This window comes from Stigmatopora nigra, chromosome 1, assembly GCF_051989575.1.
Source record: "Stigmatopora nigra isolate UIUO_SnigA chromosome 1, RoL_Snig_1.1, whole genome shotgun sequence".
Taxonomy (NCBI): domain Eukaryota; kingdom Metazoa; phylum Chordata; class Actinopteri; order Syngnathiformes; family Syngnathidae; genus Stigmatopora; species Stigmatopora nigra.
Window position 1 is genome coordinate 7048400 of NC_135508.1, and position 26377 is coordinate 7074776.

The 26377-nt window shown below is 36.5% G+C and overlaps 3 protein-coding genes across 6 annotated transcripts; 2 read left to right on the forward strand and 1 right to left on the reverse strand.

Annotated features, from left to right (window-relative positions):
• Positions 1 to 777: 777 nt before the first annotated feature.
• Positions 778 to 8435, forward strand: prkx (protein kinase X-linked). Its single transcript, XM_077719115.1, has 8 exons — positions 778 to 1289; positions 2417 to 2585; positions 3320 to 3583; positions 3747 to 3866; positions 4942 to 5037; positions 5171 to 5228; positions 6589 to 6666; positions 6817 to 8435. Exons 1-8 carry the CDS (start codon positions 1154 to 1156, stop codon positions 6940 to 6942), a joined length of 1047 nt encoding a protein of 348 aa, XP_077575241.1. The 5' UTR covers positions 778 to 1153; the 3' UTR covers positions 6943 to 8435.
• A 162-nt stretch (positions 8436 to 8597) lies between these two features.
• Positions 8598 to 19879, reverse strand: cd99 (CD99 molecule). Of its 4 annotated transcripts, none has more exons than XM_077719133.1 (13): positions 19482 to 19860; positions 17967 to 17999; positions 17688 to 17750; positions 17069 to 17101; positions 16594 to 16647; positions 16447 to 16485; positions 16294 to 16347; positions 16114 to 16179; positions 15995 to 16015; positions 15831 to 15851; positions 11312 to 11428; positions 11195 to 11245; positions 8598 to 10176 (listed from the first exon to the last, which is right to left on the reverse strand). In XM_077719133.1, the coding sequence occupies exons 1-13, from the start codon at positions 19540 to 19542 to the stop codon at positions 10148 to 10150; spliced, it is 642 nt and encodes a 213-aa protein (XP_077575259.1). In that variant the 5' UTR covers positions 19543 to 19860; the 3' UTR covers positions 8598 to 10147. The 4 variants fall into 4 exon arrangements, with proteins under 4 accessions (XP_077575259.1, XP_077575253.1, XP_077575274.1 ...); XM_077719127.1 differs by having other exon boundaries at positions 15995 to 16024; positions 19482 to 19851; XM_077719148.1 differs by lacking the exons at positions 8598 to 10176; positions 11195 to 11245; positions 11312 to 11428 and adding an exon at positions 12675 to 13020 and having other exon boundaries at positions 19482 to 19879.
• A 1684-nt stretch (positions 19880 to 21563) lies between these two features.
• dhrsx (dehydrogenase/reductase (SDR family) X-linked) lies at positions 21564 to 26310 on the forward strand. Its single transcript, XM_077719990.1, has 7 exons — positions 21564 to 21736; positions 22215 to 22322; positions 22766 to 22834; positions 23340 to 23441; positions 24416 to 24623; positions 24738 to 24945; positions 25514 to 26310. Exons 1-7 carry the CDS (start codon positions 21637 to 21639, stop codon positions 25694 to 25696), a joined length of 978 nt encoding a protein of 325 aa, XP_077576116.1. The 5' UTR covers positions 21564 to 21636; the 3' UTR covers positions 25697 to 26310.
• Positions 26311 to 26377: the final 67 nt, after the last annotated feature.

The following is a 26377-nucleotide window of genomic DNA, read 5'->3' on the forward strand; positions in this document are numbered from 1 at the left end:
AAAAATGATTTTTTTTACAGTTACTATTACCATTTTAACTATAATTTGCCTTAACGCCACATAGCGACGTTAGTTGTATGAACTCAGACTGAAAAAGCATATCCATCTTTGATTTTTATCATAAATGTTTTGCTGCCAATCAGCAAACAACTTTAAACTCCCTCTGGTTAATTCATATGATAAAAATAAGTCTGCAAATACACACCATTCATTGCCCAGATGCCATCTTTAATTTCCCAGAAAATTGTGTTTTAGTGAATTGCTTACAGGAAAATATCACTATCTGCACAAATGGTCTTATTGTTGAAATGCCCAAACAATAAAATTACATATTTTTCCTTAAATGTCTTGTTTTTAAAATGGATTTTAAGTGAAGAGTCTGGTTATGAGAATCCCAGACACCATCACCCTCCTAACAGCATCACCCTTCACCTACTCTCTCTCTTCCAGTTGCCTAGCAACCGCATATATCATGGACTTGACCCCACCCCTTTTCCATTTCCTCACCCTCTCTCCTGATTTATTTTCCAATATTCATATATTCATACCGATAGTCCCAAGGACATCGTAAATAAAGCCGTCCACGGGTCATAACCGAATGTATGTCGTCCTAAAGTGCAAAATTACCCAAACAAGACTTATAATCGTGTAAAAGTAAATATAAAAAAATTGTAAAGAGGAAACTCGGCCAAAAATAGTTGTCCTTGGATTGTTTTTGTAATAGATATACAGCTTTGCCGCTAGAGGGCGCCAACGCATCAAGAGGTTGTCAAACAGGGAGGGGAAAGAGTAGAGTCGCACATGCGCAGAAAGCGCACTCGGCGTAAATAAGGAAATGCGGCGGTGTAGGATTCATCAATGCTTTTTTAAAACATGCAATTCATTTTCCTAGTTCCTATTCGGTGATTTTTACAAGCTTTTTTTAAATAACATTTCCAGCTTTTACTTGTTCTTAAACGAATCGCTTTTAAATGACACCAATTTCTTTTGTGCTGTTTCCTGTAGAGGCCTGAATGGACAATGACTGAATCTCTAGAATGTCAGTACATTTCTGAAATTGTCCTCCTATAGTTCATGCTTATACTATAAAATGTCATATTTATTTAACCCTCCGATATTTCCAATCATCACTAAATAACCTCGGACGTGACCTATGGCGTCCTCCAAAGCAGATAGCGCGGTTAGCAATTGTTCCAAAGAAAATGTCCGTAGTAGTGGTTTATCGGGTGACCCACCGGACAATCATCACAAGTATCGTCTTGATGATCTGATGAGCATCGCCACTGTAGGTGAGTTTCAAACACGTCGCCAAAATCAAGCTCCTATTTCCTAAAAAAAAGACCTTTTTTAAAAGCCTATAAGTTGTCAATAAATGCCAAGCTACTATCTTGTACTGAAAAACATCGACAGATAATACCATTAAAAGTACCATAAGTCACATTCATGTAAAATACTGTTGCGAGGGTATTTAAGAATGTCCACATTGTTGGTTTATCAGTCTTCTGATAATAAAATAATATTTTCATGCTGAGAAAAAAATGTCAATGCTTCCGGGTGAAGGCAACTATTTTAGATGGAAAACAGGTGCTTATGATAATGGGTTTGATTGACGTAAGGAGGAAAATGAGACAATTTGGGATACTCTATTTTTTTTGCTTCTTTCATCAAATGTCTGGGAATGCTGAGGTTTTTTTTGTATAATTTTCTTAACAACTATTATTTATCAGAAAAACATCAATCTGGTGTTTTTTTCAATCTATTTTTCACCAGCAATAATCCATGTCTCAATTTATCATTATCTATATCAGGGGTTGGGGGACCTTTTTGACTAAGAAAGCCACAAACAATTCATATTTTCCAATTGTATTTCTTGTGAGCCATACTATGAATTTAAAAGTCAAAATACATACATGTAAACGAGTGCCTTTTCCATTTTTTTGTAATTTCACCACTTTTAAAGTGGAAAAAAACTATTTTTTTTAAAGATACTTATGCTGTTGCCAACCAATGAGGATGTTTTCCAGGAAAGTCTAGAATGAAGATTAAAGCAGTTCTAGATGTAGTATCTCAGTTCTGTCACCAGTGGTTTCCATATTTTAGCATACAGGTTAGCAAAAAGCCAGATGCACTCATCAAAAGAGCCACATGTGGCTCTCGAGCCATACATTCCCTACCCCTGATCTATATGGAGAGTGCTGGAAAATACATATGAAAAAGAAATAGTAGTTGCAAAAACTAAAACTAAGAAGACCGAAAAGTATAATTAAACATTGACGGTGCAAATTGCCTATTAGAAAACTGTATATATATATTGTTTTTAATCGGAAATGGAGGTAGGAATGCTTAAATTTGGCCCAGTTTGCCATTTGTACCTTGCTGAAGAATACCCTCGCATCCTTGCATCTCCTTTCCTCAGGCACAGGAACTTTTGGCCGAGTGTACCTAGTCCGTGACAAGAACAGCAGGGTCTTCTATGCCCTGAAGCAGATGAGGATAGCCGATGTGATCCGCCTGAAGCAAGAGCAGCACGTCCACAACGAAAAGGCTGTTCTGAAAGAGGTCAACCACCCCTTCCTCATCCAACTGTGAGTTTTTTTCCGCACAATTCAAATATTAACATACAGTATGAAGCATGCTTCAGTTTTACAGTCCATCAACAAAATCTGTCCCTGAACCCTATTTTTTTGCCACTAATACGCCGTATATGCGAGAAAATACGGTGCCCGGACGTTTGGTCGCCGGACGTTTGGTCGCCGGACGTTTGGTCGCCGGTCTTTTGGTCGCTGGTCTTTTGGTCGCCGGTCTTTTGGTCACCGGTCTTTTGGTCACCGGTCTTTTGGTCCCCGATCTTTTGGTCACCGGTCTTTTGGTCACCGGTCCTTTGGTCGCCGGTCAAATGGTGACATAAGTTCACTGTTGAAGCTAGCTCTCAAAATTATATTCATGAGAGAGTTTAATATCTAAGAGAGAGAGAGAGAGAGAGTTTAATATCTAAGCACTGTTTCATATCTAAGCACTGTTTAATATCTAAGTACTGTTTAATATCTAAGTACATTTGACCAGCGACCAAAAGACCGGCGACCAAAAGACCGGCGACCAAAAGACCGGCGACCAAAAGACCGGCGACCAAAAGACCGGCGACCAAAAGACCGGCGACCAAAAGACCGGCGACAAAACGTCCAGTCACGGAAAATACGGTGTACAATAGATTAATTCAAAGTCATGTGAATTAAAGACGTGTAAGAGGATTTTGGACTACATATGTCGGGGAGTGAATCATTTTGTTAGCGAGAAAACAAAGCGTGCTGTTTGTTGTCAGGTTTTGGACGCACCACGACGAATGCTTCCTTTATATGTTAATGGACTACGTGCCCGGCGGCGAGCTTTTCAGCTACCTCCGTAACCGAGGCCGCTTCAGTAACACCACTGGTCTCTTCTACGCCTCTGAGATTGTCTGTGCTATCGAATACCTCCACTCCAAAGACATTGTTTACCGCGACCTGAAGCCAGAGAACATCCTGCTGGACAGGGAAGGGCACATCCGCCTGACTGACTTTGGATTTGCCAAGAAACTTTCTGACAGGTAAATTGAGTCCGCTTTTTGTAATGATGTTTTTTGGCATATTTTTGAGTAATTCATTGCACTATGTTCTGCTCCTTCTGTTGTAGTTGCATTTTGCAGAATATTTCATTATTCAGTTTTTTTGTTGTTGTTTTTGTCCCCCCCTCCCCCTGGTCCGGGTTAGAACCTGGACTCTGTGCGGCACTCCAGAGTATCTTGCTCCCGAAGTCATCCAGAGCAAAGGTCATTGCCGTGCAGTGGACTGGTGGGCCCTTGGCATTCTTATCTTTGAAATGCTGGCTGGGTGCGTACCAAAGATTCAAAAGCTTAAGATAAATGTGTCAAATGGTGACAGAGAGTTTACTGTTGAAGCCAGCTCTCAAAATGATATTCATGAGAGTTTAATATCTAAAAGAGAGAGTTTAATATCTAAGTACTGTTTAATATCTAACCACATTTGACTGGCAACCAAAAGACTGGCGACCAAACGTCCGGCGACCAAACGCCCGGCGACCAAACGCCCGGCGACCAAACGCCCGGCGACCAAACGCCCGGCGACCAAACGCCCGGCGACCAAACGCCCGGCGACCAAACGCCCGGCGACCAAACGTCCGGCGACCAAACGTCCGGCGACCAAACGTCCGGCGACCAAACGTCCGGCGACTAAACGTCCGGGCGACCAAACGTCCGGCGACCAAACGCCCGGCGACCAAACGTCCGGGCGACCAAACGTCCGGCGACCAAACGCCCGGCGACCAAACGCCCGGCGACCAAACGCCCGGCGACCGAACGTCCGGGCGACCGAACGTCCGGGCGACCGAACGTCCGGGCGACCGAACGTCCGGGCGACCGAACGTCCGGGCGACCGAACGTCCGGGCGACCGAACGTCCGGGCGACCGAACGTCCGGGCGACCGAACGTCCGGGCGACCGAACGTCCGGGCGACCGAACGTCCGGGCGACCGAACGTCCGGGCGACCGAACGTCCGGCGACCAAACGTCCGGCGACCAAACGTCCGGCGACCAAACGTCCGGCGACCAAACGTCCGGCGACTAAACGTCCGGTCATGCAAATAATGTTTGTCTGTCTTTCCCACTTGAAAATGCTTATAGTTTCTTTATTTCACCTGATCAAAACCCTATAGAGAAATTTAAACTTGGATAGTTTATCGTTATTTTTATACAAATGCTTTTTGTGTTCTATTTACTTGGTGCTGTGCCGTTAAAATTGAGCTCAATTAAGTTTGAGAGATTTTTTTTTTTTATCAAGAAAACGAGAAAAATGTTCACACTAGTCTTAGCTAGCAAACAATGTGTTACATTTAGTAAATCTGTTATGCTAAGAAAAAATTGAAATTTTTTTGTATTCCCTTTCCACAGGCATCCTCCATTTTTTGATGACAATCCATTTGGAATCTACCAGAAAATTCTAGCGGGAAAATTAGATTTTCCACGTCATCTGGATTTTTACGTCAAGTAAGCTTCTTGAATTTAAGACAAGTGTAGGTAACTATTTTAAGACATTGTAGGATTAGACACTGTTAGATCTAGAGTATTTCTATCATGCACAATATTTGCAATGAGCTCATGTATTTTTGTTTTTCAACAGAGACCTAATCAAGAAATTTCTAGTAATTGACCGAGCCAGACGACTTGGCAACATGAAGGTGAGTTTCACTTTACATTGAACAATTGTTTTTCAAAAATTAATAACAATCTTCTTCAATACTTCTTATAAATTGAGATCTTTAATGTTAGTATTCCTTCATTACTACACAACAGAGAAAATAAAGTTATTTATTTGTATGTAGTTATCGCTGCAGGTATAAATTATGCCTAATAATAACAATTTAATGTTACTTATTTTATTATATTATATTATTTTATATAGTGTTTTGGGTTTTAGGGTGATGTAAAGCACTTAAAATTACTTTCTTTTGAGTTGTGCTCGACAAATAATCTTGCTTTTTGTGTAAATTAATATTACACAAAGAACTTGTTCATATATTTGGAAAAGTTCATTTACTTTTACAACACTTATTAACAAAAATGCCTTTATGACTTACTCTGTAAAATGATATAATTATACATGATTTGAGTTTTTTGCCTAAGGAGAGATTCAAAATGTCACGCCAATGTTTATGTATTACATGCCTATAATTATTTTTCTATGTAATACCACTTTTAAATGGAAATTAGGGATGGTTATCTTTATGTTTCGGTGCTAGGAATTTTTCTACAAGGGGTTCAAAACATTTTTCCTTTTACTTATGTGGGTTTATTTCTGAAATTCCCCTTTGGCAGGGACATTTTTTGAATACTTTGTTGTCGCTTTAAATACTATGTACGTCAAGGGTGTCAGAATCGGGTTGGTTCGCGTGCCGCTTTAACGTCAACTTGATTTCTTGTGGGCCGGACCATTTTAGATATAATATTTCGATTTTTCTTTATAAATGGATTAAAAGAACTGGATTAAAAGCCCTGAATATTCTGTTTTTTTATAGATCTAAAACAATGTTTATTTGAGTTTTTTAAATATATTTTTAGGTTTTACAAAATGATTTTTGTACTAAAAGCACAGAAAAAATGGATCAAACATTGACAATTGACAACCATTTTAGATATAATATTTAGATTTTTTTATAAATAGATTAAAAGAACTGGATTAAAAGCCATGAATATTCAATTTTTAATAGATCTAAAATAATATTTATTTTAGCTTTTTTTAAATATATTTTTAGATTTTACCAAATGATTTTTGAACTAAAAACACAGAAAAAATAGATTAAAAAAATGACAATTATTGATTTAAAAGGGGAAAAATCAGGAAATGTAATATACATCTATACTATTCATTTGAATTTGATCCTAAAACAGAATGTCGGCACTCATTATTTACTTTACCGGGCCACACAAAATGATGCGGCGGGCCAGATTTGGCCCCCGGGCCGCCACTTTGACACCTGTGATATATGTGATTTCCGAAATTCATTTGTTGTTAAGTTTGATTTCTTTCTATTGCTTTAGAATGGAGCAGATGACATTAAAAAGCACCGATGGTTTAAGGCCATTGAATGGGAGACTGTCCCGTTGAGAAAACTAAAGGTAAGCCCGCCTCCCCAATGACCTTGAGCAATGAATTAATTTCAGGGTGAATGTTGAGTGTAGCTCTAGTGATCAATAATTCTTCCATTATAAAAAAATCAAGTTATTTTGGCATTTAGTCACAACTCTAACTTATGTGTAAATCCTCAGCCACCTATCGTCCCCAAAGTCTCTCATGAAGGTGACACCACAAACTTTGAAGTTTATCCCAATGATGAATGGAAAAATGACCATTCCGTTCCACAAAGAGACTTGGAAATCTTCAAAAATTTCTGACATCTCACACAATGTTTTACTTGTCAAAAGAAGGAACTTTTTAACAACAGCTACAACAAAAAGAGACCTTCATTTTTAGGGAAAAATACTGCATATTTGCAGTTTGGCATTCAAAGATATACCAAATTGTGGATTTTTTTTTAACCAACATTTGGAGTCAATGGAAAACTCAGATCTGGGTTTTCTGTACCACCCAAAAAAGAAAAAAAAAGACAAAGTATGCTTTTAACTGTGGGTGTAATCGTGCATTGTAGTGTCTCTTACTCATTCACTGCTATTAATGGCGACAAATGCTGCTCTGGCTCACTAAAATTCACCCAAACTATGTAAAAGCCCACCACCAAAACCAAGAACAGCACAGTGAAACATTACCATGTTACATACTGGTTTACTATGCTGATAAATATTTGTTTCAACAACAAAGTTAGTTTTCATCTTCATAGTTATGTGTACGTACAGGTACTGTGTGTGCATTGTGCTTTGTTGTAAGCCATTAACTGTCTTTTTTGGAGGAAAATTGTGGCAAATTGTATGCTTTTTACTTGGGTGTTTTGGGGTTATTTCATATTGGGTCAATATATCCACAGTTTAAACCAGGGGTGTCAAACTCGCTATGGTCTGCGGGCCGAATACAGCTTAATTTGAGATCAGTAAACTCATTGCAAAATTACATAGAACTAACAATAAGCCCACTTTTTTCCCTTTGTATTAGTTACTAATACTAATAATTACTGCAAAGAATGAGTAAATTATTTAAATGTTTATTAAAATAATTGTCCTTTTACATTATGAACAATATATTATGAACAAGAGAATAACATAAGAACATAAATAAATGTCAATTCATGTTGTCTGCACGTACTAAAACATTTCGCTCCCTAGCGGATAATACAAGAACTACACATTTTAAAGTAAATTCATATTTTTTTTATACAACGCAGCTTTCTTCCCCGGGCCGTACCAAACCACCAGACGGGCCGGATCCGGCCCGCGGGCCGTATGTTTGACACCCCTGGTTTAAACTATTATTAAGCAATTATAATCACTATAAGAAGCTTGAGTATTTATGGGAATTTGCCACTTGCGAATACTTGCCGGTTTTGACATGATATTCCGCAAAATTCTGTCAACTTTTAATGATTCAAAATATAACTTTGGTCATATCACAAAACATGCTTTTTATACCAATAGCCCATTTTTTTTAGTATTAATCTTTCTGAGCCTAAACTTCAAGACTGTTACTTTTTCAGATGTTTTATATTTTATTGCAATTGCATCTTATTTTTGTGACCTTTGAAACCTGTGACTTTTGGCCAGAAGTAAGTATTATTGGAAAATACTCTTCCTTTTTTTTTGTTTACAAAAGGCAGCAAAAGGTGCCTTATGATTTTTGCTAGAGGTTTATCAATTTCACTTGAAATTTTCTGCTCAACTTCTCATTGTGACGTAACTCAAAATTAAATGTAAAAGAAAAAAACTGCAGTTCTAAGGTACTTTTGTGTCTATAAAGTCATTTTTTCAATTCATCATACTATTATTTGTATTTTACATATTTGAATGGTGCTCACTAGTGAAAATCTACCAAAAAAGGGACATTTAAAGGGGAAAATAACCTGTTTTTTCATAGTATGTAAAGAAATTGCATTGTTAAGGACCACAAATTAACAGCACTTTATTTGGCAAAAGTTTAAGATAATTACAATAATCTGTTGAACATAAGAGTGCATCCAGTAAGTATTGCTATTACATCTTAAACTGAAACAAATGTTTTATCCCACTCAATATTTAACAAAGACCCATAATGTAAAAGTGTATTAAGAATTTAAAAAAAAAAAAAAAACAATCACTGTAACATCATGAAACATGGAAAATGTGATGAACATTTAAATATGTCCCAGATGTTGTGACAGGTCCATAGCAACTGAAAACAAAGACATGATGACTCAATTGTTTCCCTCTATAATACAAAAGTGAGCACTGAAAAAAATAGTAAATGTTGGAGGGTTTAAGGCCAGGATTGTCATTATTGAATCACAATTCTTTAAATTCTAACAATTAAGTCAGAATTTGTACACTTACTTTGTTCTTCAGGGACCCTACATTAATTTTTAAAAAAGTTATTCTTTAAGTAAATCAAGTATTGTAGATGTGACATCCTTTTAGCATTGACACCAAATGATCTAATAAGGGATAAATGACTCTTATATGTGAATCTTAAAATGACTCAACATGCAGTTCTGAATTTAAATAGTGTCAGGCAGCAAAGCAAATTGAAAGCTCTACTTCTAATGTGCGCATAACATTACATTCACCCATCAAAATACTATAGTACCTTGACCTAGGAATTACATTTTTTTTCTGACTGAAACTATGTTTGAGCGGATGTTGTGGTTTCCTCCGATTTCAGTAAAACTCAAACAAGTTTGAGCTTAGAAGAAAAAAAACACAATGAAGCCTCATAATTTACTAAAGTCATCAGTCACTGCACTCCTAAGTAAAACTACCATTTCAACAAGAAAGTTTTTTTATACATGTTACCTGGATAATACCCATCAAGTGAAACTAGGGGAAAATAACCCTCCTCCAAGGTATGTAATACTTCTGCCCATTACAGTGTTCCCCCGCTACTTCGCGGTTCAGCTACTGCGGACTCAGAGCTTCGCGGATTTTTTTGGGAAAAAAAATACAAATATTACATTGAAACAACATATTTTACAGTTTTTTTTTGTTATAACATGAATTTCACTCTATCCGTATTCTATATGGTGTACTGTATACAAAAAATGGGGGGAATTAAAATCAAATTAAGCATTTTTGAAGGGGAATCCCTACTTCTCGGAAATTCACTTATCGCGGGTGGTCCCGGTCCCCATTAACCGCGATAACCGAGGGAACACTGTATTGATACAAAACCAACTTCATGTACAAAGACAGTATTATGAGACATGACATACAAAACACATCAAATGGATTTTCCTTCTAAAATTGATAGCAAGAAGTATCATGCCAGAAATGTAACTAGTTACAAATGACAAATGTGCCGTGACTGGTGGTAGGGCAAAATGTACTTTGACATGATAGAAAAGCAGATGATCGGGCAGCAAGTTTTCCGAGAAGTCAAAGACGCAGTATTTTTTTGTACAAAGGAAGGCAGAAAGTTAGATGTTGTTGAATAAAGGAGCGTATGTTTTTTGCGAAGGGCAGCCTAGGATGTCCTGAGCAGGTTGCTGAAAACTGAAACAAAAAAAGAGGAACAAAATGTCTACATTTGTGTCTGCATTGGTTTAAATTTGTGCCACATTCAGCAGTTTTTGTAGAATTACAGACTGGAAAAAAGGGACATTTTAAGGTAATGCCTTGATGTACTAATGTTTACATTTATATCCAAGATTATTTTAGTCAGACCATATAAAAAAAGTTTAAACAATTATTACATTGCCACTGATACGATACACTATTTTCTCTCGCGTATAAGCCGCACCCTTAAAATGGCTGTAATATCGTAGAATTTTACAATTTCTCTCGCGCAAGACACCTACTGTTTCACATTTTTCACCTCCATATTCATGGTTTTAATAGGAAGTACAAATGTGTTACTTTCAAGGGAAATGCATAAGAAAAATCTCTGCAGGTGGTATTTCTGTGATACCTTATAAATCTATTGCTGGATTGTACATACAGCTTTGTCATCCCTGAGTAAGATGGTAGCACCCTGAGCAAGCAATAACAGGTACAACTAGGTGAGTTTTTTCATGTTTTATGCTAGATACGTTTTTTTTCTTGAAATTCCTTCATAGATTTTGTCCTTGTCACCTTACAGTTTGTCCTCACTTATGCCTTACCCTCAATTCAGTCACCCTATTTTTTTTTAGCCACTAATACGGCATATATGCGAGAAAATACGGTGCTCGGACATTTGGTCGCCGGTCTTTTGGTCCCCGGTCTTTTGGTCGCCGGTCAAATGGTGACAGAGAGTTTACTGTTGAAGCCAGCTCTCAAAATTATATTCATGAGAGACAGTTAAATATCTAAGAGAGAGAGTTTAATATCTAAGTACTGTTTAATATCTAAGTACATTTGACCAGCGACCAAAAGGGACCAAAAGACAGGCGACCAAACGTCCGGTCACAGAACATATGGTGTACAATAGATTCATTCAAACTCATTGACTGTTTACAAGAAAAACAAAAACAGTATTGATCCAATATTAGTACATTGGTATTTCTTGTTAGGAAAATGAAACAGACCCTACCTTGAGGATTATTTTCTGTTGGATGCCGTTTCCCGCTCTCCGGATCAACACCTGATCACAATGTATTTATTAGTGCAGTACTCAAATCACTCCATAGTACTAACGAAGAATAAGTACCTCCTTGTATTTTGAAACACAGCTTTTTCTTCTGGTAAGCAAAGTAACTGGACGCCGCCCCTACGAGAGCAACCCCAACAGCACTGACAATTCCTGCAATCTGTCCAGAACCAGCTTCTGCAAGACAAAACAAAACCAAAAAAAACATACAATGGACTTTATCAGGGCCATTTTGCTTTCCCTTTGACTTGACACCTTCAAATACCTCAAATTTACATAATACAAAAGTGCAAACTTACTAAACCGATACAAGAACTGACCTACTTTTTTGGAAAAGCAACCGTGCTCAAACATCGAAGCAATAAAAGCAAGATCTGGTTGTTCTAGTTGGTTATGATGAGAATGTGTTCAAGCATGTTGGCTATGAGTTGGCATGAGGTGGTGGTGACAGTAAAAAGCAACTGTTTTTCTTGTTAAAACTAAAATCTGGTTGTTCTTGTCGTCGGTTATGATGAGAATGTGTTCAAGCGTGTTGGCTATGAGCCGACATGACAGGAAAAAGGAACTGTTTTTATTGTTGTCAGTGAGATACTTTATTATTCCCAACAGCTTCAATATCCTGTCACACTGCTTATGAATAATAACAATACCAATAGGAGACATTACTGTGTTTCCTTGCTTCCACCCATCTACTAATCAAATAACATCCAGTACCCATGACTCATTATACCTGATAAACAGGAGACTTAATACAAATCCCGTCACACCCTTATGAATGCAGGTCTTATTCAAATCATCAATTTTACAACAATAAATACGCTTGACACAATGTTGTAAAGGTTGGCCTAGGTTGACAGCTATGTATAATACTACATGCTATTTTGACAGCAAAAATGACTTCTGCCACCATGGAGCATAAGCAGTGAATGTACAACATTAAACTAGTAACCCATCGTGTGCTAGTGCTAACTAGTATCGAGTACAGTGTTCCCTCGCGACTTCGCGGTTCAGCCACCGCGGATTCAGAGCTTTGCGGGGTTTTTTTGGAAAAAAAATACAAATATTACATTGAGATAACATATTTTAGTTTTTTCTTGTTATAACATGAATTTCACTCTCTCTACCCGTATTTTATATGGTGTACTGTATACAGGGGGGTAAAATAAAAACATTAAATTCAAATTAAGCATTTTTGAAGGGGCATCCCTACTTTGCGGAAATTCACTTATCGCGGGTGGTCCCGGTCCCCATTAATTGTGATAACCGAGGGAACACTGTATTGGTAACTAACTGGTAAAAAAAGGGAAAAAGTTGCTTCCAAGGTTAGATTGTGAAAGGCTACATGTTCAGGTGATTTGATAATGCTAGAAAACATTCAAGATGGTGCCAGAAAGGAGTAATATTCACTTGAATAAAAGAACATATTTGTCACAACGAACAGAAGCCTAACAGAATTCCCAGATGAATCGTACAAAGCCCAAGATGAGCGCTCCAACTCAGAGTCAGAACAAAAAATAACTTACAAGATACACAACCCAAACCATTGTCTTTCTAAAAAAAATACCTACAGTACATCAAATACCTTGGCAAGAGGTTCAAAGGCACTTATAAAAAAGCAGTGTACAATCAGGGAACAGCCTGCACAAGTTCCAAAGCTCTCTCTAAGAGTGGTATTAAGGTCTTTTTAAGATTGGATATCCACATTAGCATTTCCTCGGGCATGTTATAATTTAGCATCTTCAGGATTTGTAGCCACGGAAGGTCTGGATCTGCAACAACACAAAATTGTAGCATAATTTTAGCCAGACAAACCAAACCGGGATCCTCAATGATAATGGTTGCACAAGTCTCTTAAGACAACATCTCAACCAATGACGTCAAGTCAGAGGAGCCCAGGCCTCCTCTGCTATCATGGAAAGAAAAATAGGAACTAACAATATATTTTACCATTCAAATATTGAGGAGGGACTAATTAAAGGGCCATACTCGACATACTAAGCCTGAACAATGTCTCATTTGATCCGTGATTCCCGAGGCTGCCTTGCGTGACATAAACGAGCGGTGACAGCTGCTCATTAAGTGAGTCATTGATCTTGGATACTTCAAAAGTATACCGTGATAATTTGTGCTTCAGTTCGCCGCCAGGTCTCAGCTACCCCTTCCTTCCATCTCAGTGATGATCTACCCAGAACTACTACCAAGAATGACTTTGTTCCTTAGCACTAAACTCCATCAAGACAGAGAAACTTCCAGAACTCACGGCACCAAAGGAAGACTTCCACAACCAGGTAATTGATGTCTTTTTCAGAAGGAACTGTGCAAGGGTAAGTTAAGACTGTCATGATCATTTTTTTAAATATATTTTTTCCATGCTACATTTGTATATGTGTAAATAAATAAGATGAGATTTTAAACAAACAGTTGGGCAGGGTCTGATGGGGGTGAATGGTGACAGCACTAAATCGGCCAAATAAACTCCACAAATCGCATCATTCTGCTTCACATGTAATTTTCAAGTGTGACATGCTAAAGTGTTTAATTTATTAACGATAGCATGTTGGATGTACAACTAGCTTTGGATTGGATGTGTATCGCTGTTTGATTATTTATGCCTTGCTCCACATGGCAAGTATGATATGTTAAGTTAAAGTCTGTATCGGTATTTGATTATTGATGTCTCGGTTCACAGAGGTTGAAAGACGGAGAAATAATCACAACAGTGATCAGTTGATGTCTTCAATCCAACTTTTACTGTAATGACTAAAAATCTCCCGTGTTTCAACCTGTGTACAGACATTAATAATCAAATACCGATACAGACTTTAGCATATCATACTTGCTATGTTGATCAAGGCATAAATAATCAAACACCGATAAACATCCAATCCTAAGCTAGTTGTACATCCAACATGCAATCGTTAATAACTTAAACACTTTAGCATGTCACACAAGCACAGAACTTTTTGCATTTCTTTTTAATTGAAAACACACAAGCTATTTTGGTAGCTGGCAGGGGGAAAAAATGAAGCAAGCACAGGTCATTCATTATCTTAGTCAGAGATAGTATGTATGCTACGACCACCAAACAGTCACAGCACTATAATCTCAATCTATTTTTCTATGGTAATGCCATTCATAAACAGGCCCATTGATATAAGGCGATATTTTGCATTTGCCTTGTGAAATCTAATTACTTGACCCCTTTTTCCCAGAAGTCAGACTGGCTCGCACACAAAACTGCAATCTGAACAAATGATGTAGAAAAAAAATGGAAAAGGAATTACACATTATAACATGACTAAGAGATGAAAGTTTAATGACGGTGAAGAATTTGCCATGCCATGTCATGATTTTAAAAGGGCAAAAACTATCATCCAATAAAGACATGTGGAGAGAAACAATGCTACCATTCTAGCACCAACATAGTAAAGCTTTGGCACTATTTTTGGGTTCTTACATAAAGGGATCAAAAAGATGGGGAAAAATGTGGGCTTTTCACAGAATTAACATATTTCACAAAAAAACTAAATCCACCCCATCAAGTCAGAGTCCAAAATGCCAAACCACCAGCCCACCAAAAATCACAATGCACATACTGTCGTCTCAGTTAGTGAAACTGTTCAAATAACTATAAAAATGAGCTGGAGTACAAAGTTGAAAAAATGATCTTTTTTTAACCACAAGTTCCTGTCATGTGGATTTAATTGCCTTGTAAGATCTGACTAATGGACATTCATTCATTTTCTGTACCGGTTATGCTCACAAGTGTTGTAGGGGGTGCTGGAGACTATCCCAGCCTACTTTGGGCACCAGGTGGGGGACACCGACAATTTAACAACCCATTGACCGCCCCTTGAGCAGATTCATGCACTTTGTTGGTACACCAGCGAATTTAAAAAATATATATTTAAAAAGTAGAACTTTGTATCGTTTCCCTTGTGCTAGAGTGCACTAGATTTTACTTGCATTTACATAAAGGTGTACACATACTTAAAGGTTACCATACCAATACGGTGCTCGGACGTTCGCCGGTCAAATGGTGACAGAGTTTACGGTTGAAGCCAGCTCTCAAAATTACATTCATGAGAGAGGGTTTAATATCTAAGAGAGAGAGAGAGTTTAATATCTAAGTAATGTTTAATATCTAAGTACTTTTTAATATCTAAGTACTGTTTAATATCTAAGTACTGTTTAATATCTAAGTACTGTTTAATATCCAAGTACTGTTTAATAGCTAAGTACTGTTTAATAGCTAAGTACTGTTTAATATCTAAGTACTGTTTAATATCTAAGTACTGTTTAATATCTAAGTACTTTTTAATATCTAAGTACTGTTTAATATCTAAGTACTGTTTAATATCAAAGTACATTTGACCGGCGACCAAAATGGACCAAAAGACCGGCGACCAAACGTCCGGTCACGTACCAATTCAGAAGCAAACTCGTTCTGTCTTTCGACAGGAAAACGGAAGTATTATTCATGGGCTCAAAGGATGATTAAATGTTGCCAGGAGCAATCATAAGACATCATGGCAATAAACAAGAAGTCACCCAAAACAAAAATAATGAGTAAATTTACCTTGAGGCTGATCGGCACCACCTGAAAAGATAAAAAAAAAACAATCATTACATTTTTGTAAATTACAAGCCACCATAAAGCCACCTTTTTTTTGTTTTTGAGCGACAATTCACTTCAATAGGGGCTTAATAGTGGTCAGCCTTTACATTATCATCTCAACATACCTTCATCATAGCCAGAATTTCCTGCACGTCCTCAAACGAGAAATAAAAATGCATACGTTAGAAGCTTAACATTGAATTCCCAAATGCTGAATAATTCAAATAAAAAAGTTATGTCGTACCTCCTTCAGGCTTATAGTTTCCATCATTGATGTCAAACAAATCATTATCATCAAAGTGACCTCCACCTATGTGGTATTTTCCAAAAAAACATACATTTTTTTAAGCAAATTACTCTATATTACATCGCAATCTATCTAGACTTGGATAGGATTCAATGAAAAGGCAATTCCCAAACTCACCTCCACCAGGTCTAGGTGGATTGACGGCAGGTTTGTCCGGTTTGCCATAAGGGTCTTAAAGAAGGGGGGGAAAAGGTGTAAATTATTTTTTCTAAATAAATAAATAAAAACATTCACTTTATAGACAATACATGCATACAGTACAAACTTTACCTGGATTCAGAGCATCCTCTAGGTCTAAGTCAAAGCTACCTGCACACATAAAAACATGTTTGGTAGTGTAGTAGACAGTGGTGTGAAAACTAAAGGTGGTTATTATTGTAAATATTTATATAGCAAAAAGATGGGAAAAAAACTTACCAGAATCTCCGGGTTTGGGTTTTGGGTTGTTAGGTTTTGCTGGCTCTGGATCATCTTTAATGAATAATAAACAGAGGAATAAGCATTACTTTAACCAATGTTTTCTTTTTTTGGGGGCATAATTGTTTGACATAAAGAATCTAAATGTGACCTTATTATTGGCCACTGGAGGAGTAAAACTATGTTATATGATCTTGTACTCAGTAATTTAAATCAATTTTCAGATTGTAATTAAGTCTAAAATGTATTAAATACTGTATAATTCCATTCAAATAAGGAATCCAGATTTTATTAATAATAATAATGAGAAAAATTCATATTTTTCAGGGGAAAAAAATTCTATGCAACAAATTAATGGCTTGGATGCAACATTTTCATCTCCTATTTAAAAAATATACAAAAAAAGGGCTAAAGATGGTTGTTTTAAATGTTAAACTAAACTCTTGTAATGGTTGATATGTACAGTAAATTTTACCTGGTCCCAAGGCATCAAAAAGGTTCAGTCCATCTATTGGAAGAAAAGACAAAAAAAAGGCTTTAGATGGAAAAGTTAACTAAACAACAACAAAAATAGTCACACAATAGTCCTGAATTCTGTAGTTTGTGTTTCAAATATATTTTTTAAGACCCATCCTGAAACTTTTCTACAGAGCCTCTTATTGTGTTACCGTATTATCACGACTGTAAGGCGCACTTAAGTCTTAAATTTTCTCCAAAATAGCCTTATAATCCAGTGCGCCTTATAATACAGTGCGCCTTGTATATGGAAAAAATGCCATTCATTGAGGGTGCGCCTTATAATGCGGTGCGCCTTATAGTCGTGAAAATACGGTACTCCCACAAATACAAGTTAAGCCTAACTCTAACCCTACCTCAAAGAAGTGTACACTGAGACCCACATTTTGACTAGTTAATGAGTAACTTTGTTGGGTTTGAAAAAAACAACAAGAACAAACATTCGGCTTGAGCTTAGATGGGTAATAAGCAGCCAGGTACATATATAGAAAAATGTTATTCATTAATTGTCTGTATTTCCTTTTCTACACAATCGAAACAATACTATATACATTTAGAAAGCTTTTTATAATACAAACCGTCATCATCATTATTCACTGGGACTTTTGGTTTTTCTTTAGGGTGTGGTGGTGGTGTTGGATCTAAGAGAAGGGAAACGACAATGTTGTGAAAGTCTTTACTGTACGTACTTTAGAAAATATGTGATTTTATCTGATGCAAATGCAATATTTTAGTCATTTAAAGAAAATTAACAGGAAAAATATCACTTTTATGAACTGTAAATGTGGGGTCAATTTGACTTGAAACGATACTGCATACAGGTAGAAAATAGCGAAGTAGAAATTAAGACTACTTACCTACATCATCAAGTGCATCAAACAAGTCAAATCCTATATGTAAGACACAATAAATTGTAGTTTAATATAAAAACATAGGCAAAGTGGTTAAGTCAAGTTTAAAATAATTCTCCAATAAAATATTGACAAATTTGTGTTTTCAACCCTTTACTACAAAATCTTGCACATGGAAGCGCATGACAAACTGGCCACAATATTTGGCTTTTGTAATGGTGTAGGCAGCACAGTGGGGTCCTGGGTTCAAATCAATGTTGTTGCACCTTTGTGGAGTTTGCATGTTCTTCCTGGGCCTGCATGGGGTTTCTCCGGGTACTCCGGTTTCCTCCCACATTCCATAAACATGCTTGGCTGATTGGGCACTTTAAATTGCCCCTTGGCCTACTTATTTATAAGTATGTTGACTACTACTTATTTATTAGTTTGTTGACTACTACTTATTTATTAGTATGTTGACTACTACTTATTTATTAGTATGTTGACTACTACTTATTTATTAGTATGTTGACTACTACTTATTTATTATATTGACTATTACTTATTTATTAAGTTGACTACTACTTATTTATTATGTTGACTACTACTTATTTATTAGTATGTTGACTACTACTTATTTATTAGTATGTTTACTACTACTTATTTATTATTTTTTTGACTACTACTTATGTATTATGTTAACTATCCCTTATTTATTATATTGACTACTTATTTATTTATTACATATTTAGTGATTATTATTTTTTTTAAATTATTTATTAATTATGTATCTGTTTTTTTTGTTTTTTATGGTTATTTGTGCACTTTTTGCTAAAGTTTTAAATCTCATTAAACTTGTATAATAGCAATTAAAGCATTCAATTCAATCAATTTACATGACACCATCCTGCATCTTGGAAAATACTTATTTATTGATTTTGTTTATTAGTTATATTGTGATTATTCATTGATTATTTCTCTGTCTGTTTGTTTGCACTTTAAACCTCATTATTCTTGTATCATGGCAACAAAAGCATTCAATTCAATACGATTTACATGAAAAAAAATCCTGCATCTTGAAACAAATCAAAGAAAAAGACACAGAAAGAGGAAATGGGTGTAGATAAGCTATCTTGGCAACTGCAGACATACTGGGGTGTAACAAACTAATTATACATTAAGACACGCGGTCACATGACCACTGATTTTCACCCTCAGAAACACCTTAACTAACTCAAGAGTTAACATTTTTTCACTGTCAGATTTTCCATTACGTCACTTTTAGGGCTAACCAATCAGAGCCCAATCTATTTTCTTGATAATTAGTTGTTTATTAAGTAGTTTTGCTTGCGGTTTTAGCATTGAAACGTTCATAGAATTTAGACAGTGACTCAATCAGAAGCTCTATATACATGTAAAACAAGATTTCACAGAATCCTATTAATAGCAATACTTGGGCTACAACGTCATGCATTTATATAAATGTCGATGAAGTTAACTTTCGAACAGGAATGGTAATATAAAAAGGGAGTTAAAACTTGCCGTCCTGCGTCAATGCTCCAGTCACCAAAAGGAGTACAGCGGGTAGTAAACATAACTTCATGTTGACAAAAGTTTGAGCTCCTCTATTTTGGTGAAAGATAGAAAGAAAGTAGCGAGTAAAAATAATATGTGCAGTCCTCGCGTGTATTTTAGCCCGGTGATATTTCAGGAAAGAGCACAAGGGAGAACACGACGGCTTTTCGGTATCCAGTTACAAACCCTCTCTCATGAGTCAGCTTCGTGCCGACCGGTTGGGTGTGGCAGGGCGTTGCTCGAAAAAAAACAGATCACATTCACTTACGGTGACTAACAAAATGACTAAGAAAATAAGTATTTGACAATCATTTAATTAATGATGTGAGAAAGTTTCAAGATGCAAAAATGTTTTTTAAAAGCTTAGTTCGTCCGAGATGGAGCGAAAACCTTGACATGTAACTTTACTCCCATCTAGCGGATGCAAAGCGAAGTGCATTTGGCTTGTCTTCACCTGAAAGACAAGTTGAGCAGGGTGTAGGTCAGGGGTGGGCTAACTTTTCAGCCCGGACATATTGACTTTAAAAATTTGACCGATGGGCCGGGTCAGCACAAGATATGATACATATAAAAAAGTGCATCCGTTAACAGTACACATGAAACATAAACAGAAAAAAGGACTAAAGTATTAACATAGTCATCATTCATCATTAACGTAAAAAGTATAAAGTACAAAGTCAAGTAAAAAGGAATGTATTAAGAAATCTTAAAATGGAATTTTAAAAAAAAGATAGAGGGCTGTAAAACGAAAAACAAATAAGAGTGGACAGAGCTACTGCCACTGGCTTCCATGTGATGGCGCCATCTTGGGGATGAAAAAACATAATTTGGACAATGTCGGCGGGCCGGATTAAAACGCCAAATGGGCCGTACATGGCCCGCGGGCCGTAGTTTGGTGTAAAACCTTTTGGACAGAATTTTCAGTATTTTTAATTTAATTATGGTCATTGAAAAGTTAGAGAAATTAGCAAAGTAATATAATTTTGTGTGCATTTGTCATGGGGCGTGGTTCAGTCAAGTTTTCAGTTTGGAACCTCTGTCCCTCCCATGTCACGGTGAGGTCCGGGGGCAGCCACCCCGATGGCCCCCCTCCAGTTACGCCCATGAACCAATGCATGACTTATATAATACTTCAACTAATATCCTTTTAAGTGTGTAAAATCGGGGAAATTCACAAAATGTGCTGTTCTGAAAGATGAAGGCCACATTCTTAAAATGTAGAGTACCAATCCCAACCAAAGGTTTGAGGAGTGTAATTGATCACTCGCATAAATTTCATTGGAGCTTATTCTAAATGAACCCTTTGTAATTGGTGTATGAAAGGTTGTTGTCATAATCTTTAGCCCGAAGCTTGGGCAAAGCTTTTTCATTCCCCCAACTATTAGTTCCGATGGCACCCCCGTGACAGAGTAACTTTTTGCCTTGTCATCTTAGTGACGGAAGCATTTTTATGGCCTCACATTTTCTGGAATGGTGTAGCAGAAAAGTAAAAGAAAATCCTTTCTCACTGTATTTTTCTTTTATTAAACTAATCATTCAATACAACAAAAAATCTTATCTTCATAATAATCAAACTAGTGAAAAGAAATGTTTCTGTAATGTCATGGACATTCTGTGCAGTGTATAATATTGTTCTAATATTTTCTTGATATTTAAGTGTTTCTTTTTCACACTATGCCTTTTGAACACTTTAGTATAATAAATAAATTAATATAATATAATATATATGTAATGTAACATAATGTAATGTAATGCAATGCAATGCAATGTAATCTAATGTTATGTAATGTAATGTAATGTAATGTAATGTAATGTAATGTAATGCAATTAAAATAATATAATAAATTAAATAATATAATATAGAGATGTATTTATTCAAACTAATGTCAATCAACCTAAGTACATTCTCGTGTAGAATTAATTTTATAATACAGTTTCAAAAAGAATGTAATGAATGTGGATTTCCACAGAAATTGGTAAGGAGAATTTTCTGAAGTGGGGATCGGTGACGTCATACCATCGGGGGCGGAACCCTTGCACGTCTTGTGTTTCCCTTCGGCCGACAGACGGGACTCCGCAGTCGGACGCTGGACAGAGAAAGGCAGGAAGAGGGGAAAAAAACATGTATCTACTGGAAATTTTGGTGCCTCTTCTCAAACTTTACTACTGTGGATTCAGAGTTCTCGTCTACCAGATGTTCCACAGATCTTTTACTCTACCAGGTTGGCTCTTATTATTTTATACCACTTTATTGGACTCGGTAATAAAGAAATCAATGTTGGTTTTAATTTTAAAAAAATATGAAAAATATTTGTGATTCCGGTTTTTTTAATTTTAAAATACATGAAAATAATATTATTTTTTTCCTGGCTACTTTGTCTTTTTTTGTTATATAGTAATATGATGTTGAAGTTGTCATAATAATCAGTCATATTATATACTTTTTTTTAAAAATAGGCCTATATTTTTGAATGATTGTGCGTTAAGATTGTTTTTCTATTCCTTAAAAGAAAATGTGACTTTACATTTTACACTGGGACATAAACTAGCTGTGACAACTGCTCATTAAGTGATACACTTTTCTTGGACACTTCAAATGTGCGCTGGAATTCAATTTGCTGCCCCTGGTGGTGATGGGACAACAGCTGTTCCATATCCTTAAATTTGTGTTTTAATTCGACCCTATCCTTTTTCCTACAGCCTTGCAGAACCAGAATGGAAGAGTTGGGATCATTACTGGTGGTACACGAGGAATGGGTTATGAGACTGCAAGGCATCTGGCAAGACTTGGCATGCATGTCATAATTGGTAGGCTACTTTCTAACTCTAATCACTAATCACCTTTTACTAAGTATTCTCAATAGTGCTCTTTGTTTCATTCCTTAACTCTTAGCCTCTTAAGATTTTTGCCGGGCTCCTGTAATCCATTGCAAAATTTAACTCTTGATGAGAAATAATGCTTTTATTGTTGACAGTTTTAACTCAGTTTCTCCCCAATGTTATGTCGTTAAAATGTTATAGTAGCGACGAAGCATGGTCTAGTATAGCAATTGATTATGATTTAATTGCAGACATATATATGCCTGTAATTACAATATAGACAGTTGAAGGGATCTGTTTTATTTGTCACAGTCTTCAGCCTATAGTGTGCTATAGCACACCTGTAATTGTTTCCACAGTTGAAATATTTGGTAAAGAGTTATTGTGTTTTTAATGAGCTTTTTTTTGTCATTCACTAACGTCATTTCTAGCCGGCAATGAAGAAGAGGAAGGCTTAGCTGCTGCAAGGACGATTCAGTCAGAATGCAAAAACGGGAAAGGTAATTCATTTCATATTTTTTAATAACACATTTTATTGTCAACGATTTCTTCAATATTTTTTTATTGAATTAATACATAGATATTCCTAATATTCCAGCTTCATATTAGTGGTGTTGGTGTATCTAAAACATTTGTAACATTATTATACCCAATTGTGAAATAACAATACAAGAAATGTCAAATTGTTGATCAAATTTTTAGATCATTTTTAGATTTGATTCGTGACTCATTCACCTAAAATAAGTGACAGTAAAAGTTAAAACCCAAAATTTGCTATGCCATAAATTCTATTTCTGCAAATTGCCTATAAAAATTACAGTATTATTTGAAGTAATGCAAAATGGACAAACTCCCTTAAGCATTATTACTACAAAAAAATATTTTCCCAAACACAAATCCAATGTTTGTTCTTATTTTTATTGATTGCTATCCCATTTACTTTTTTTTTTTTTTTTTTCTAAATACAAGATTGCTATCACATTTACATTTCTACTCAATTTGCAGCTGAGTTTCTCTTTTTGGACCTGACTTCCCTGAAATCTGTGAGACAATTTGTTGATACATTCAAGAGCAGAGGTCTTCCCCTTCATGTGCTTGTCAACAATGGTAAGAAAATATTCCATTTGTATCCAGTTTTTCCATAGTACCCTTTTTTTAAAGAATGTATTGATTTATAAAGTACTATTTAAACTTTACTGTATCATAAACACTATTGGATCAAATGCGAGAATTTAGTACTGTAGGGCCTTTGTTGAGATAAGATCTCAAGAGAGAAAATTAATTATTCATCCTTCAGTGTAAAAATAGACCCATTACAACCTGAAGCGGTTGTTTACCAAGCCAACAATAAGACTACTGTCTCCCTAAACAGCAACCCTACAGAGACAAATAAGTTTTGGTCATGAATTCTTGAATCTCATCTCACGTCATCTTCATCCTCATTAAGGTCGCTGGGGGTGCTGGAGCCTATCCTAGCTTACTCCGGGCAATTATCCATCTAATTTTTCGTTGGTCTGGGCAGAAAGACAACCTCCCTGAGCACACTGAGTACCAGTATGAGCGACATAATTGCTCGTTATGGGTACACCAGTATCACACCTGGCATAAGCAGGTGCATGTCAATGTTCCCTATAATTTTTCATGTAAAACATGCTGTAAAACACGAAAAACATAAGAGTGGACAGAGCTACTGCCACTGGCTGCCGCGTAAATGGCGCCATCATGGGGAAAGGGGTCCAAAAAAAAGTTTGGATTTTATTTACTGCGCGCCATATGATTGCTGCTGCGCAAAGAAGACAAGAGTAGTGCGCAATTTAGAGGGAACATTGACTCCAGGCCACAGGCCAGCACTTATTGCATTTCCAATCATTTCAATGGGAAAAGGTCACTTCAGAGGTCCCAATAAGCATGGCCCCAACAAGTTAAATGTCTTAACGCAACATGATCATTAAAGTTAAGAGCCTGAAGAATATCTTGTCAAACACTTACACATGGCTAACACAAACTCAGCTTTTACATCGGAAAAATGTCATGCTTTCGGATACTGCAATAAGGCTGTACGTGTTTGTCGCTGTCTGTAGCTGGAACCATGCTGGTACCTCAGAGAACAACAGAAGATGGCTTTGAGTTCCACTTTTCTCTAAACTATCTGGGTCACTTTTTATTAACCAACCTGCTGCTTGACATACTGAAGAAATCAGGGAAACCAGGCTTTTGTTCCCGTATCATCAACATGTCCTCTGCAACACACTATGCTGGGATTATACACATGGATGATCTCAACAGAAGGTAAAAGAATTTAGATATTAACACATGGTGTTACTTTTCTGTGTATTTCAAACTCAAAACTTCTGTAAAGGATGTCAACAATATTTTTTCTGGTCTTTTCGCTCCCTTTCCCAGGGCAAGTTACAGTTCCCATGGTGCCTATGCCCAAAGCAAACTAGCTTTAGTTCTTTTCACCTATTACCTCCAAGATCAGATGACAACCAAAGGTTTCCCGGTGATGGTCAATGCGGTAGATCCGGGAATGGTGGACACTGCGCTTTATGACAACCTGTGGAGCCTTGCAAAACTGCTCAAAAGGCCATTTGCCAAGACTGTGTTCAGGGTATGTATACAATACACGCCAGTCCTTGATATCAGAACTGTGAGGCATAGTGCTTAAACCAGACATGGGCAAACTACGGCCTGCGGGCCACATCCGGCCCGCGAGGCGTCTTAATCCGGCCCGCCGACGTTGTACAAATAATTTTTTAAATTTTTTTTATTTTATTGATTTATTTTTTCCCAAGATGTCGCTGTCACACGGAAGCCATTGGCAGTAGCTCTGTCCACTCTTATTTGTTTCTCGTGTTTTACAGCCCCTCTATCTTTTTTAAATGACATTTTAATATTTCTTAATACATTCCTTTTTACTTTACTTTGTACTTTAATCTTTTTACCTTAATAATGAGTGATGAGTATGTTCATATTTTAGTCCTTTTTTCAGTTTATGTTTCATATGTACTGTTAACGGATGCACTTTTTTATATGTATCGTAGCTTGTGCTGACCCGGCCCATCTGTCAATTTTTTAAAGTCAATGTGGCCCCTGGGCCGAAAAGTTTGCCCACCCCTGGCTTAAACAGTCACCCACTAATATCTTCAACAATTGGGTTCTTCTTTCTCTCTTCTTAGAGTCCATCAGAAGGTGCCTCCATCATCATGTATGCCGCAGCTGCTTCTGAGATGGAAGGAGTGGGTGGCTGCTACCTCTACAATGGCGAAAAGAGGCAATCAGCCGAAGAGTCTTATGACTGCGAGCTTCAAGTACAATTGTGGGAAAAAAGCTGTGCGCTTGTCGGGCTTCAGAAGGCTTGAAAAGCAAGACACTTAACCAATTAAACAGAAACCAAAAGAGACACATTATTCATTTAAAGTAAGAAAAATACAAAAGACACAAGGTTTTTACACTGTTAACAATATAAATATACTGTATAAAGTTTTTTTTTTTACACTTTTGTTAGACCAGACATTCCCAACCACCATGGTGAAGAAATTAGCCAGATTCTTTCATTTTTGGGTTTCATAAACCAATTCAATGAAGGAATGTTAGTTATACGATAACTATAAAATAAGATGCTTTCATTTACTTATGTATGTCAATGGCATGTATTGTTTGTATTTGGATAAAGGTTGTTATCCACCTAACTAGACAGACATCTGTTAAACAGGTGGACATTGCTGCCCATTAAAACTAAAATGTTTTGGTTGTGCAATATGTGTGACCTTTATGCATTTTATATCGCCTTAAATCAATGTTAAAACAAATGTCATACAATCATCAGAATATCTTCACCAAGATCCAGCAATACTTGACTCCAACTATGAAGGCTTCCATGTTGACCACGTTTTAAGTACGTGATGCTGTTTGCACAATTTTCATGGAAAAAAAATAAAGATTTATTTGAAAAGTAATTGTAGAGTATAAATGCTATGCGCTTGTGTGTGTGTCACAATTCTTTCATTCATTCGTTTTCTGTCCTGCTCATCCTCACGAGT

Coding starts and splice junctions, on each gene's coding strand:
- prkx (XM_077719115.1), top strand. CDS start 1,154: ATGGCGTCCTCCAAAGCAGATAGCGCGGTTAGCAATTGTTCCAAAGAA. Junction 2,586..3,319: donor CACCCCTTCCTCATCCAACT/GTGAGTTTTTTT, acceptor GTTTGTTGTCAG/GTTTTGGACGCACCACGACG. Junction 6,667..6,816: donor TCCCGTTGAGAAAACTAAAG/GTAAGCCCGCCT, acceptor GTAAATCCTCAG/CCACCTATCGTCCCCAAAGT.
- cd99 (XM_077719127.1), bottom strand. CDS start 19,542: ATGAAGTTATGTTTACTACCCGCTGTACTCCTTTTGGTGACTGGAGCA. Junction 17,751..17,966: donor TGATGCACTTGATGATGTAG/GTAAGTAGTCTT, acceptor CCCTTCTCTTAG/ATCCAACACCACCACCACAC. Junction 11,246..11,311: donor GTGTTTCAAAATACAAGGAG/GTACTTATTCTT, acceptor CATTGTGATCAG/GTGTTGATCCGGAGAGCGGG.
- dhrsx (XM_077719990.1), top strand. CDS start 21,637: ATGTATCTACTGGAAATTTTGGTGCCTCTTCTCAAACTTTACTACTGT. Junction 22,835..23,339: donor AGAATGCAAAAACGGGAAAG/GTAATTCATTTC, acceptor CTCAATTTGCAG/CTGAGTTTCTCTTTTTGGAC. Junction 24,946..25,513: donor TTGCCAAGACTGTGTTCAGG/GTATGTATACAA, acceptor CTCTCTTCTTAG/AGTCCATCAGAAGGTGCCTC.